At 36.8% G+C, this 15615-nt stretch overlaps 1 protein-coding gene across 1 annotated transcript; it reads right to left on the bottom strand.

Annotated features, from left to right (window-relative positions):
* Positions 1-5892: 5892 nt before the first annotated feature.
* Positions 5893-13527, bottom strand: LOC139983115 (extracellular serine proteinase-like). The gene is made up of 10 exons (XM_071996476.1): positions 13387-13527; positions 11463-11580; positions 10546-10686; positions 10130-10256; positions 9560-9675; positions 8954-9098; positions 8459-8643; positions 7974-8145; positions 7599-7746; positions 5893-6027 (listed from the first exon to the last, which is right to left on the bottom strand). The coding sequence occupies exons 2-9, from the start codon at positions 11568-11570 to the stop codon at positions 7610-7612; spliced, it is 1131 nt and encodes a 376-aa protein (XP_071852577.1). The 5' UTR covers positions 11571-11580; positions 13387-13527; the 3' UTR covers positions 5893-6027; positions 7599-7609.
* Between the last annotated feature and the right edge of the window lie 2088 nt (positions 13528-15615).

The following is a 15615-nucleotide window of genomic DNA, read 5'->3' as shown; positions in this document are numbered from 1 at the left end:
CATAATGAATGACTGCATTGCTTTAATGTCTAGACCACGAGCTCCTATTTGTCTGATTGGTGATTTAAATACCCGTACACCTGTTAACAGGTGTTGTAGATGACGTCACATCTTTCGATCCATCTGTTGCAATCATAGCCGGCCTGATACAAATGATGATAAACCTCAACTCTAAATAAAAATTAGAAGCTCTTTGTATTAAATCAAAGAAATTCAATATGGATAAATCTACAAATAACAACGGATATCAGCCAATTGTAACACTGTTGATATTCATATTGTGTATGGCCGACTTGGTTCTGATGCCCGCCTCGAAAATGTCACGTTTGATGGTAAAAGTACTCTGGGTTGTGCCATGGTATCACCAGAACTATTTAAACACCGGTTTCACAGTTCAAACATTTGATATTTTTATGTCAGACAAACACAGCCTACTACGTATAAATCTGAATGTTAAAATGTATAAAAATGTTGATAATGTAAATTTGATCAATGAAAATGGCCCAGTTGCAAGAAAAAAGACAAACTTTATGTAGAATAATGATAAATGGTTAGAGTTCCAAACTTCTTTCAGTGACGATGAAGTTAACACAATCATGTCCAGACTTTATTTGAATGGCTCTGGTAATTAGAGCCAGAATGCCATAGATGACATATTTGTAAGTATCGAAAATATGTTTAGGAACACTGTCGACAGGGATAGTATGCTTAAACAGGTACCTATGGTTACGAATTCTAGAAGAAAGCACGGGAAACCTTGATTGAATAATGACTGTCATACAGCGACATCTTACTAAGTATTTAAAAGCAAAGCAATCCCAAAGTATAAATGTAAGAGTGTTAAGAGCGAGCAAGACCTGTGCATGTTCTTCAAAGCTTACAAAAAACAAACTTTAAAGAAATCTGAACAAGGCTATTTCAGGGCATAGCATAGAGAAATGAGACAAATTAAAAACTCAGATCCAGAGAAATGCTGGAATGCTATAAATCGTTCAACCTGTACTAGGGACAATAGAGATGGTATCCCACTAGATGTTTACAAGGATCACATCGGTGCTCTCTATTACGACAGTTATTTCTACAGTGATGGTCAGTCCTTTGATCCGTCAGTCATTATGTCCTCAAATAACGAAGAACTGAATAGAGCAATTTCTGACCAGGGAGTTATCCAACAAATTAATAACTTAAAAAAGTAATAAATCATGTGGGTTGATGAAATTATTAATAAATTTATGAAAAACTGCACCCTTGCAGTAGTATTGTTCATTCATAAATGCCTAAACCAACTTTCTGTATACTGGACCAGTCTCGAATGCGATTCGAGACTGGTCCACTGGCGGATCCAAGGGGGGCCAGGCCCCCCCCCCCCCAAAGGTGAGCCAAAAAGTGTTTCCGAACATCCGCTAAATCATATGATTGGAAATTTAAAAAAAATCGAGAGGAATAGCAGTGGTAGACTAGTCTAAACCTTTTCTTTTCTGGTTTAAAATTAAATGCAGAGCTCCCAACTGACCCGCAATTCGCGGGAATTAGACCCGCATTCTAACACCCAAACCCGCTGACCCGCACAAGTGTCCGAAAAAACCGCATTGTAATTGTCAAGTATACATAAAAAAATTGCATCAAATTTTGACTTAGCAACCATCATTTCTTTAGCATTTAGCATAAAAGAGTATAAAACCACCTTTACAGCATCATTTGAACCTCAAATTAGCCTATATTTCTTTTCATTGGGGCGAGCAGCGAACATTTTCATGCCACGGGAAAGAATGAATTATCACCTACTATTCAATTTATTGATGTTACACACAAAAAAATGCATATTTCTCCGAAAATGTTGGGTGACCAAAGCCATTCTAAGTGCCACCATTTTACATGTAGGCATCACCAGGATTCCAAAAAAAAAATCAGAGGGGGTCACCCCCTCCCCTTATACCCCTCCCCCAGGACGGCGATTCGTGGCATGGACCAGCATTTGCTTCTCAAGAGTTGGGGGCTATGTAAATGTATGAGCATGAGGATTTACAGTTTTACACCATTTTGCAGTTACAGGCTGGTTGTAAGAAATTTATAACCTATGAGAAATAAAATTTCTTGAGAAAGATGATCCCAACTTTGTTTCATAAATATTTTAGAAAATTACACCTGGGAAACATTTTTTTAGAAGTAAATTAACATCACCATTGTACACTTTTGTCGCACCAAATTGCATCTGAGGGCATTCAGCAATAGAAAATTTTCCAACCCCCCTTAGACCCCTCCCCCATATCACTCTAATGCCACTTTGGCCCCTCCCAAACAAAGGCCCTGGATCCGCCAGTGGACTGGTCGAGTGTATAGAGAGGAGAATTGCTTCAGGATCGCAATGTTAGACAAACACTGGTTTGTTGCCGTGGCAATCATGAAGTCATAATTAAAAGAAATGAAGACATGGTGTACATTGCCATGAGTATATTATGCAAATATGTTTATGGGCAAAGAAATTTTCAAATTGCAAAAGAATACTGTACAGTATATATAGCCTACTTGCAATTAGTTACAGCAGTGGTACTGTATATGTATTCACACACACCGAGTCTCACTACACACTGTGCGTACTTCTAAATCATCCAGCTAAATACTTCGAGTAACATGAATGACTTAGGGATTCATTTTGAGCTTAATTGAGAAACCTTGTCGCTAAGCCTAGCAATATCGTAAGCACTAGGCCTACTACTAATTCTAGCGGTAACGACATGACTGACCAGGGACTAAGCCTAGCGATCTTTCAGACTCGCAATAACACTGCGGTTACTACAAGTCCAAACCCGTCGAACAATCATACAATGGGGCTCGGAACCTCTTCAAAAACTGCTCATTCTCAGGCCCAGTAAACGTTTATTTGAACGGTTCATCTACCGACTAGGGATGGACGAGTTCTACTCAAAAGAATGTTAGCAACAGGCAACGTTGCTATAGCCTAACTGTTGTAGCGTTTACGGACTTTTCAGAACACACAACTCAGCATCTATTTATTGCGCAATTTGACCTGGTAGGTCAAAAATAAGTTTTAAAATGTTATCGTTAGAAATTTGTTCATTTGTTCTTATTTAATTGTCATTTCCCTCCATATTTTAGCGTTTGAATTGATTAGACTACCAAAATTTAAGACCAAACGTTACTGCTTCATTCGTATTTTTTCACTCTTAATGTTCGTCGGAAGAAAATGCTGTTTTACATGAGGTGACTATTACGTCATTCAGGAAAAAAGATCAAGGGAGGCATAAGGAGAATTAAATACAGATCAGCAAAAATTAGCGAAAAAATGCCGTTTTCTAACATTTGTGAGGGTCATTTATGAATGGGGATAAAAACGAGGGTACCCGGTCTTAAATTTGATTTGAGACCTCTGATGACGTCATCGAGAAGGGCAGCCTCCTCGATGACGTCATGAGAGGTCTCATATCAAATTTAAGACCGGTTCCCCTCGTATTTATCCCTTAATTACAAACCTGTCCACTTGCGTTTTATGAAGTGGTGTAGTGCCCTCTAGTTGGGACTATTGGACTTATCAAACATTTCTATAAAGGAAGAGGCTCAAACTATGATGTAGACAACTATAGGGGTATTACGCTCAGTAAGTTGCATGGAAAGCTGCTTACAGCAATCTTGAATGATCGCATCAAAAAGATTATCTTAACTATACAGGTGTGAGATGAACAGGCAGGGTTCAAAAGCGGTCATTCGGCCTTGGATCATACTTTTGTCCTTCATCTTGCTGTAGAGTTTTATTTAAGAAAGAAAGAAAAAACGTGTGTATTGTGCTTTCGTTGACTACAAAAAAAAAACATTTGGCCTGGTTGACAGATCGAGTCTTTAGTCAAAACTTATTGCTAACAACATTAATGGCAAAGTAAATGATGTTATATTTAATTTGCCAAATCGTGTGTTATGAAGGATGATGTGAAGTCAGACTTTTTGTATTGCAATATCGGAGTCAGGTAAGGTGAGAATCTCTCACCCAGTCTTGTTTGGTGTATTTTTAAATGATTTTGGAAGGTTCATCGGTAATTCTTAAAAAAAGGTTTAAGGAAAGTGTCATCTTCGATAAAAAGTGAGTTGAGTAATTTATATTGAAGTTTTCTTTACTCTATTGTATATATATGTTACAATATTATCCCAGATGAAAACGCGAATGATCTGCAAAGTGCATTAAATTGTGTGAACAAATTATTGCAAGATTATACATTAGGTCTTTGCAAGAAACTCTATAAGAAATTTTGTGCTAATAAATAGTTGTATGTAAGGTTGCAAGGCGAGGGTGTACACATGTAGTGTTGGTCTGAACCGTCCCCGGCTGAACGCAAAAAGTTGACCCCAACTGACGATGGAGGGTGGGGAACATGGCAAATGGCACCCCAGCCCCTTTGCGCACGCCACTGTCTAAAACCCTTGAGTAATGTATGGATATACGTATTAGATCTAATAGTTTAACAGTATCCGATTATTTTAAAACACCATAATTTAAGCTAAACATTGTTTGAGATTCAATTGCTTATAAAGCAGTTATCAAGTCAAAACGAAATCGACCACAACACAGGAATGTGTAGCATCAGTAAGTAGTGTTCGAAAAAAAATTGCCTCAAATTCCTGGACGTTTTTGTTGATATCAGAAAGCATTTACAATCCGTGAATCTTGGTGGAAGAAGGTCTTGATGGCGCTCATAGAAGAAGTAGCATTTAGGGGAACATAGTTGCAAGAATGCAACGTATTTGGTGAAGATGGGTCGAGACTTGTATAAGATATACCAATGTATTTAACATTTCTTCAAAGTTACATCATAGCACAACCTAAATTTCCCTTTAGAGTCATAAAGTTATTAACACCGTAATGTAAACAAGCATGACACCTTTGGATTTCAAAATGCGTGGAAGAGTTGATCTAACTATAATTGCAAGAGCGGAGACCAATAAGTGAGTATCCATAACAAGGAGATATTGTCCGAAATTTCGGCGATATCCATAAATACATAGTTACTGCCTCTTTTGATATGTTGGGGTTAAACCATCTGCTATAGTCTTTTTAGAAGCCAATATCATGTATCGACTTTTTGCTAAAGGGTGGGGTGAGATTGGCTAATATTTTAACCAACTATAAGCTATTTGGTAGTAAGTGTTGACTCGAGTATAACAGAAAATCACTCTACTTTATACAACAGAGGCCTTCGCCTTGGTTGATTTCAAGCGATGTAGAATAATATATAAATTATCACTACATAGTCAAAATAGCGAAGGCAGGCAGCCGGCCTATCATAAACCATGGAGTAAATCTAAGTTTTATGGTGATAGGACGTTGCATATTTGTACACCACGTCTAAAGAACGGACTGCCGCCGATTCTTCGTCTTTTATCCACTTTGGTCGTTTTGAGATGTTCACTTGGAGGAGTTCTGGAACGATTTCGTATCGTCCGTCCTCTCAGAAAACAAGGTTCTAGAGACCGTGTAATCGTCATAGATCAAGCGAAAGCAAACCTGAGGAGTCCCTCTCTTAGACTTTAATATTATTTAAGGAGAACGACGTTTAAGATTGTTTCTTACATAGGCTAATATTAGGTTGCTACTTGCAATCGCGTAAGCTTTTATAAGGAGGATAGTGTAATGGGTTTCTGAAGGAACCAAGACATTTTGCATTTCAGACGCGAATGCCACGCATCTAGTGCTTGATACTTGTCAGCAATTCTATCCAACATTGTGACTATTGATTGAAACATCTCTAGAATTACTGGAGTAAAAACACATCTATATCCATTTGTTGTCAAATGTTTGGTTGCAATAGAGTAAACGTCTGCTTTAACTTCAGCGACGAGAGGGCACAAGTTTAACTCAAAACAAAGAAGAAAAGGCGATACATATTGTCTGTTTACATTTGTATTTTAATTGAATCTTTGAATATAATCATTCAATCAGACAAAAACGTAACATTACACTCTCGATAAGAACATCATGAAAATTCATCCATCTTGATAGGGTGCTGATTCAGGATAAAACTGTAACAGAAAGAAAATTAAATTCGAAAATAAATATATTTCATTTAGATATTTTCATTCTTATATGACAACTATGATCACAGTCACATTCCCGATGCAAGGGGACTGGGGTTGAGAGCGGATCAGTCGTTTGGTAGTTTGGTTTTCGTGCCCAGGTTCTTTCCTTGGCGACTTTTTCTTAAAAAGTATCTATCTGTTGTTGTTGGTGGTGGTGGTGGTGTGTGTACGTGTGAGAGAGAGACAGAATTGGGAGGTTGGGACAGACGGGCACTTCAATTTCCTGACGTCCGAGCTTTGGAGGGGTACAAGGGGAGGTGGTCCGTCCCCTTTGAGAAAATTTGTTTCACTTAAGTGGCTTAGATGCAAAATGGTGTCCTACGGACCTGTATATGATAACGATATCCAAACTTCACTAATATATAATAATATGTATCGGTAGGAACACACATGTATCTCATACCTCTATATTTATTGCCTAAATGGAGATGTGTTTATATTTAAGAAGACAATCAAGTTCCGTTCGACGAACTGAACTTCGTAACTTTACATAATGTGTCACTCTCTGACTCAAAGTTACCGTGTTACGCTAAGTATGGCTAATGAGTAAACCTGCTATAAAAAAAGGTAGCCTATCCAGTATTATACATAGCATATATATTTAATTCTTTTTATGCCCTTTTTTGCCGTCCCCTTTTCGTCCTTGAACATTTCTGTGGGCTTGAGGGAGAAACTCCCTCACTCGGGCTACGCCGCCACTGTGTTGAAATGTATTCTACGGAAACTAATTAACATCATACAAAACACGCTGCTTACCAAATAGAAACGGTAGCGGTGTTTGGAATGATAAAAGTATTCATAAAACTTCTATTGTCAGAAATTTTCAACAAACCGATGATTGTAACCAGTAAATATCTGAAAACAACTTGTATTTTGTATTTTTATTTTATGAAAAATATCGCGATTGAACAAACCAAGACACCTTCGTATATGTTTTTGCCATTTAAAGACTATTAACAGAGCAACAGATAATTTTCTTCTCTCTTCTACATTTCGTCGCGTAGCAATTTTTCATCTTAGAATAGCAAGTAACAATATTTCCACTTTAAGGTATTGCTTCATATGAAAATTGAGACAAAGTTAATAAATGTTAATGTTGTGATATTTTAGGAATGGATTTAAATTTAAATATAAATTCTCTACTTTTTTTCTTCAAATAGTTTTCAATCATTGTTAATTAACGCTTGAACTTTCTTTAATTGTTCAATTATTTCGACAAGATTTGGAATAGAGAATATTGGGCTTATATTGCTATTACTATTGTTATGTATGGTTGTTAGTGTAATAAGAACCTATCTGACCCCTGCTTTTAAAGTACAGAGAATTTGAACAGTATACCATAGCATTCCATACATTCTATAATCTGAATGTTCTTCAATAATAAAGGCGTTTTGAAACACACTAACAGGCTTTTCAGTATATTAACGATGCTATTGTTCAGTACTCTACATATTTCATGTGAGTCATTCAATTGTTGTCGTTTTCACAACATGGAATTTTTCCTATATACCTACCCGTGGATCCATTAAGCAACATATAGGAGAATGTTAGGAGTGCCCTGAAGGTCGCTGATCCTCCAGCGTGATCCGTTAGCGAGCAGATTAGTCTTAACCTGCGCCGGGCTGAGTCCACCGTTCTTGCTCAGTTCAATAGCAGCAGCTCCTGTTTTTGAAGGAGTAGAACAAATATCACAAGGTAAGCAAAATAAGGAATGAAAATAAACATTCATTATCTTAATGTTTAAAGCTTGAAAACTACACTTTAGTTTCACAATGGAGCATTTGCTCGGATCCGCATTTCATGAAAGTAATGAGTTCTTGTGGCAAATTAACGCTGACGTATATTCAGTTTGACGTAGTTAACATAAACGATGTTAAATGCTGACTAACCAGAGACGTGTGGGCAAGCCATGGATGTACCGCTAATGGTAGTAGTGCAAGTAGTACAAGACTCCCAAATAGAGGTGATGTCGACCCCAGGAGCAAAGATATCACAACAGGTGCCATAGTTGGAGAAAGATGCTCGGGTATCGGTGTTGTCAGAGGCAGCGACTGTGATGGCCTATAAATAAACAAAACAAGAAATGGAATAATATAAGGTGTCAAATGGGTCCTTGGATAACAAACCAGGAAAATTGACAGAAATTAACTTCAAATTGTTTATTCAGCTAAAGTTAATGTTTATGTTTATTCAATGATCGACTCAACAGATATATAAGAAGGGTTCTTAATAATGATTACGCACATTATTAAGATGATGTGATTATAGCATGTAGTCTTCAGATGTGTTTATTCCAGTATAACTTCCAAACAGTTTATAAGTAGGAATAGTACAAAATTAAGAAATGAAATAACGGATTGGTTTTGGAACTCACGTTGGTGACACGAGCGGGAGAGACGTTACAAGCATCTTGGTTCTCATTACCAGCAGCTACACTAACAGTGACTCCAGCACTGATCATTCTGTTAACAGCGAGGTCAGTGGACACGCTAGCACCACCACCAAGAGACATGGAGGCCACAGCGGGAGCAATGTGGTTGGAAGTCACCCAGTCCATACCTGGAGGAGTCAGTGAATAATATAGGGTGTGAACGTGTATAATACGAAACATTCCATATTGCATATTGTAGATTACAGGGATATGACCCTAAGTATCATCTCCCCAGTGCCCTCCCGACCTCGTCCGAGTCCCTTCTCCCCTCCCTGCCTTGTATCATCAATCCCCATCGTCCTCCGACAGCCAAGATAATCCCATAACTAACAAGTTGAGGTGAACGATTTTAATTGTTTGTAACTTTGAATACCACATAGCTTGCATTTCTATAAAGAATGGAAACTTAATGCGAAGACCGAACAAGACATTGCGTACCTTCAACGACGTCAGAGTTGGTTCCAGAGCCGAAACAGCCGAGTACTCGGATACCATAGATCATGGCTCCCTTGGCAACACCGTAGGTTGAACCAGCGACGGTTCCAGAGCAATGAGATCCATGACCATTACAATCAACACCATTCTAGACAAAGAGATTCGAGTACAAATTAGCAAACGATGACTTCAATCTTAGAACGTTTGTAATATGCTACGAATTTATCAAGTTGTTCACTTTATTTCTTACCCCATGAGACCGACAACCTTGTTTCCACCCAATGCCCATCTCTAAAACAAATCTTTGTATCTCATATTAAGAGTTGTAGCTGATGAAAGAGAGATCTGATCCTTGGTTTATATAAGTTTCAAGGTACATCAACAATCTCAACACAATATCGGTGTATAATCTCGACACGTCATTATTAGTGCACGCCATAACTTAATGTTGTAAGTTACATGTGATTGTATTGAACCTTTTCATGAGTACATTTGGGCTTGATTGAGTCAAGACCAATGTTTTACTGGATCAACTCTTTCTACCTACTTAGCCTCCACATTTGAGACTATTTATTACATAAGATATCAACTGTTGTTATTGTGATGTACCTGGCGTCCTGCGCTTGAGGTGGCATCATAGGCAGCAACTACACGACCAGCGAGATCAACATGGCTTGGGTTGACTCCAGTATCGACGACGTACACGTTCACACCTGAGCCATCGTCTATATTAAAGATTATCAATAAAATGGATGAAATTATCTTAATATATAGATGCAACAAAATTTATTTTGCCAACTTAGAGAAATATAAAAAAGAGTTGAAACAAGAATTACATATTTCCAATTCACATCGAGATTAACACTTTTTATGATATGACTTTTACATTTGTGCCAAAAATATATGGTACTTTTTCTGTTTGCTTAAAACATGTAAAATGTTACTTTGCCAACCTGTTGACGTTTCAGTTTGCTCTCTCCCACCGCCAGGAACTTTGTATATTAACATGTCGTTACAAGAAGAGAACATCCAGCGAAGGATATAGGTACATAGGAGCTAATACAGAATGGTTTGTTATAGGCCTTGTGGTAAATCATGATCTATATGATATCTACTAAGAAGTGTACGATTAAATTTGCAGAGTCCGTACCTTCAAATGAGTTAACATTCTTTACTTACTTGAGGGGCTGTAGCTATTATCCAATGGAAGGGATCGCTGGTCAACACGGTCAAGACCCCACGTGACAGCTGAAGTACGTACAATACCATCCTCCTCAACAAACTCTACGCAATCCATGTTACGAACCTATACCAAGACAGATACATTAAGAATATATTTAGTTACATTTAGTACCAAGGCCTTTTCCCCATTTAATACACTCATTACTTACGTACGTGAGGACTTTGATTAAATAATTATATGCAAACCAATAACTTTCATTTTCGATAAATTGTTAGCCTGTTGATTCTCAATTTGTATATGACCATCCAGAAACACAAGACGAACAAACACACACAACGCCACCCCCACCCACCCCATAGACACACCCTCACACAATGAAATACGAGCCTGTAAATATCGCATCAGGTCATACCATAGAGAGGGCTTTCTCAGTGAGCTTGGCACTGAATCCACGGAAGACATCAGGGAATCGCTTCAAAACTTTTCCTCCGACAACAGAGAAAAATGGAAGAGACTCAATTTTAGCAACGGCAGATTCAAAGTCAATTTCATCCTGTAAGGAAAGGATTGAATATATGATATCAAAATTGAGAATCCTTAAACAGAAAAGAGATGTAGAATAGTTTCAACGCATATACGTATTTGTGTCCGTACACACAGCCAGGGAGACACATTGACGTCATGGAGATGCAGTGACGTCATCGGTTAAAGTAAAAGGTCCATTTGTACAATTAAATTGTGTATCTCACAGAATTTAGTAGTAGATTAAAATTACATTTCATCTTGGCTTTCATTAAATCTTTCTTTTATAAGTTTTACATTTTCTTTCGAAGGGATCCATGCTGGGACTGGTGAGAGAATTAAATTCTTTTACGGTTTTCGTGCCATTAGACCAAGCAAGGGTAACATGTTAAAACTTCATCGTGGTAGGGTATATGCATCAGCTGGCAGACAAGTGAAACTGAGGACCGTGAGGTAAGAGGGGGGCTGTGGGGCAAGGGGAAGGGAGAATGAGCGTAGGGATAACACTTACATGGTGATGTCCCTCCAATATAAAATATATAAACTCGAATATGCTGTTATCATACACAGCCACACACTAATGTTGTTAATGGATCGCTTCATGTATGGAGAGGGTGATTTCGGACTACGATGCCCCAGTGGTTGCGGAGCATTACTAAGATTGCTGTCCGATTTGGTTAACACAAAATATTTCATTTGATTTCCGTCAATATGTATATAAGGACAATCGTTCCAACAAATCCTATTTGATTTTGATCACTTAGTTGAATCATCCCTTAAAAACCACTGCTTCCATATTTGAGTTACCTTCAGTTTGACAATGTATCGACCAGTGATTTTCTCTTTAACGGTGAAGAGAGGAGAGAGTTCCGCCGAAGCGATAGCAACGAGTAAAAGTACCAAGCAGGCCTTCATTGTGGAGATTCTATGTTAAGATCAAAAAGAGAACAAAGCTCGGCTTTAGGACATTTCTTTCTTTTCGATCACACTATAACTACATGAACACATCGTGATATTATGATACAAAGAAAAGTCATTGAAAACTGTAAATTTTCAGTACCTCAGTATACTTGGTGCGGTATATATGGTTTGATATTAGTAACACCTTCATGGTAAATGTAACTTATGGCTATTGGAATGTTTGAGTTGTATTCATGCATAGAAACACAATGTCTTAACAGTATATCAAGTATCACTTCTAAAAGGCGTGCAATGCATATGCAGGTAAACATGACATCATTTGCATGCATGACTTTGCGACATTGTAACTAAGAACCGCATTCCTTATATATAGTGGTATTATATTAGTATTATTTAGGTGGGTGTAAACATTTTACGGTTCGTTATCAATTACTCTTGTTTTCGACATTAGACTCCATAATAGCAACATTCTTTACAAATTAACATACAATAATCAAGAGCAGAAATATAATATTTAAAGCTTTCAATTTGTTTTTCTTCATGTAATTGATACTAATAAAGGATTGTCAGGGTGACATAATGTTCAAACTGGGAAACATTTATACTTTCTAAATATCACTTGTTTTGCTTTAAAATAATATAGATAAGTAATTATATAAGAGTACTTCATTTTCATCAGTTTTGATTAAATTTTAATTAAATCCTAAATATGCTTTATAAAATACATGAAAACTTGATATCCAAACTGAGGTACGAGCTTTAAAGTGAATATTGCAGCGACTTAATATCCAAAAGTTACCTGATATTACTGAATAAACCAAGTTGATATGATAAAATCAAAAGTTCCTGATATCATGTAGTAAAAGTACATAAACACAAAAAGTTCCTTTGCTTGAAAGCAGTTTCGTGAGTTTGAGTTGAGAAACTCGGCAATGCTAGTCCATAATAAATTGAATAACAAAGCAACTAGTTTGTATATTTAGTCACATGTCAATTCAAGTATAGTGAGGCAAAAGTCGAACATTTTGACATTTGAAAGTTGTATTTACATGTGTTCTATACAACTGTCAGAGTCATTCAATTACTCACTCAACTACTTTTGTTTCGTGAAACAAATCTAGAATGATATCTTAGTTTGGCAAATCTTAGTTTGGTTGATTGCAATGTTAGTTTAAGAAATACGCAAATGTTTGGACAAACTTTCGACAAATACTCAATATCTGTTCTAAACCAAACAGGAACATTGTTTGCTAATTCATATGTGTTCATTCCTAATTGGTTTGAAGTCACCCGACATAATCAGTCCACAGTAGTACCCAATTCTACTAAGCTTAAATACTTGACACTATTAAACAAAAGTACCTGATATTTAAATACAACCCGGAACATTTTTGTCGTCACAGACAGAGTCATTCCAATTGACTATAAAATTCTCTGTTGTGTGTTGAATAGTTCAATCGATATTATGAGTCGCACTGAGTGAATAAACTCAGTTCTGAAACAATAAATACTTTTAGTTAATTCAGTCTGTGCTGTTTAACTCAAACGCATTGTAACGTTGTTGCACTATTGTTAACAGATGCACGTACCATCCTATATATTTGATGGTATTTAAACATGAGTAAACACACGTCTTTTGTATCCGATTCTGTTACAAACAGTTAAACCGTTGAATAATAACTTGAGAATATCATTCAACTCGCAGTTAAGTGTAATATAGAAAGTTATAAATTGTAATTTGAGATTTTGCAAAAATTGAAGTAACCTGAACAACTTTGAAAAAAAAAACGGAAAATGAATTACAAGTTACCTGTTCCTTCTGTTTATCGGAGACGTTAAGCAACTGTCTGGATTCACGACTGGAGATGATTTTACACTTCTCTGTCCATCTCTTATAAAGAATCTATCGATACCTACACAGACAACAGATGTCTGGCTTCACAGGATTATCGGATTAACATTACAGTTAATCCTCACGTTTATCTTAAATACTCCGGATAAGTAAGCTTATCTGTGTGTGAATGACGTCACTTTCCTAATGCTATACACCCAAGTAATATATCTTACTACTAATATCAGCATAAAAATAAATATGTAGGCGTTATAATGACGTAGGAAGTGAGAAAGCCAGAAAACCGATGGAAATTGAGGGTCTTCATCAGAATAGTTTAATTATGTTTACGAAGTAGTGACCTAGCAAGGACATGGCAAATTTCTACTTGCAATCTAAACATGTCCATTTCTTTATCTATAAAATTTGAATTTTTCTTTCGATTTTCGCTCATTTGTACCCTAGTTTGGACTTTGTTTATATATATTATCTTCTATTTTATATCTACATGTTAACATGAATTTTGTACTTAACACCGAAATTTTTGTGGTTGTCTTAAAGTTCGTCTGAAATTCCCCTAAATACGTCATAAACCTATAACCCTTTTTAACCTTTTCATTTCTTATTGAAGTTTTCTGTTAATATATAACCTAAAGTTTATATATTATATATAAACTTTTCCCCTGATGTAATATCTAAACATGTTGACTAATGTTCGGAATATCGACTTTGTACACATGGGGTTTTGACATGTTTCTCAAATGTTAACTTTTTAATCAGAATTTTGACTTTAAAGCCCACAGTTTGGTTAATTTATGCCAAAATATCCATATTTGGTTAGATTATTTTCAACAAATCTTGACAATTTCCTCTGTTTACTGTAAAGTTTGGACGTTTCATGTTGAAATTCAGAAATGTTTTGTATCGTCTTTTATCTTCGAATAATTCATTCGTTTTCATGATATTTTTCTGTGCTGTTTAAAATGACAAACTTCCCATATGAACTCTGCTTCATTACAACCAGTGGCGTAGGAAGGTACTTTTGAGTGTGGGGGCTGAAGACTGATGGCCGGCCTGGGGGAGGGGTCTAAGGGGAGTGGGTGTCCCCCTCCCCTTTTGAATTTTTTGCATTTTCAGGTGGCCTCAGATGCAATTTGGTGCAATATAGCACACTTCAACACCCACTCCATTTTGTAAACTTAATTTTGTATTTTCACTTGGCCTTAGACGCAATTTGGTGCTCCAAATGAGATTTTTTTCTCATTTGGAAATAAAAAAGGGGTTTTCTGACTTGCGAAGCAAGGGGGGGGGGCGGAATGATGCTTCGGCCCCTCCACATTTTTCACTGGGGGGCTGGCGCCCCCCAGCCCCCCGGTTCCTACGCTTTTGATTACAACGTTGCCTTTTTCTTGTCAAAATGTCCACAACTTGCCAAAGTTTTGACAATGAAAAATGGGCAAATAAGACGGATGTGTAGGTATCCGATGAAAGATTTATAATTTGATCGATTAACACTCTTTTTCTAAATGTATAAGACCAGACTGAAAGATTTTTGACTCTCGGTAGCTAGAAAATTAAGGGCAGTAACGTACTCATGCCGGAATTCAGTCTCTAGCCCCGCCCTTTTCCTACGCCAGCGTTCCATATTTATATATTCATCGATGCCCTATAGATCTAATTAAGAGATGTATTCGCTTAAAACTTGTTTGACATTTGATAAAGTTAAAGAACATTTAATCCAAAACAGAATAGTTTATGTTCCCCCAAATTTGATGCAATACGTAATATTGTCGTTCGCATGTCTTTGCAGTTTTTATTTTAATTACAGTACGATTTAAATTGACCAAACTAACTTATTACGTTCCCTGGTACTTTAAACCTCCTTTAATTAACGGCACGCATTAAAGAACATTGGCAGGTGAAGAGGAAACTTAACTTTGATTCCAAGAACTGGAATATTTTATCATAAGTTAGGCCAGGATGTTTGAGGTTCAGAAAGAACAGTTTGGTAAAGACCCAGTAAAGGGGGTATAAGTAACAGACGTATTTCTTTTGATATGAAGTCATCCATTGTTAACCATTGATCAAACGTGCATAATACACTATAGCCTTTTAAAATGATACTCCCAGCTTATATATACAACATTTACGCCGATGCCGTTTAAAACACAAAATCAAAAAATCCATTAAATGAGGGTTATGAAGGCC

The sequence above is a fragment of the Apostichopus japonicus genome, chromosome 16 (genome assembly GCF_037975245.1).
Source record: "Apostichopus japonicus isolate 1M-3 chromosome 16, ASM3797524v1, whole genome shotgun sequence".
In the NCBI taxonomy this organism is placed as follows: Eukaryota; Metazoa; Echinodermata; class Holothuroidea; order Aspidochirotida; family Stichopodidae; genus Apostichopus; species Apostichopus japonicus.
The sequence above is the reverse complement of the archived record's forward strand: the minus strand, read 5'-3'. Positions and strand labels throughout refer to the sequence as shown.

Excerpts from the sequence above, each read along its gene's own strand:
- LOC139983115 (XM_071996476.1), bottom strand. The coding sequence starts at position 11,570 with ATGAAGGCCTGCTTGGTACTTTTACTCGTTGCTATCGCTTCGGCGGAA. Across the intron at positions 9,099-9,559 it reads CCTCAAGCGCAGGACGCCAG|AATGGTGTTGATTGTAATGG; the intron begins GTACATCACAAT and ends CTCTTTGTCTAG. Across the intron at positions 7,747-7,973 it reads GGCTTGCCCACACGTCTCTG|GAGCTGCTGCTATTGAACTG; the intron begins GTTAGTCAGCAT and ends CTTCAAAAACAG.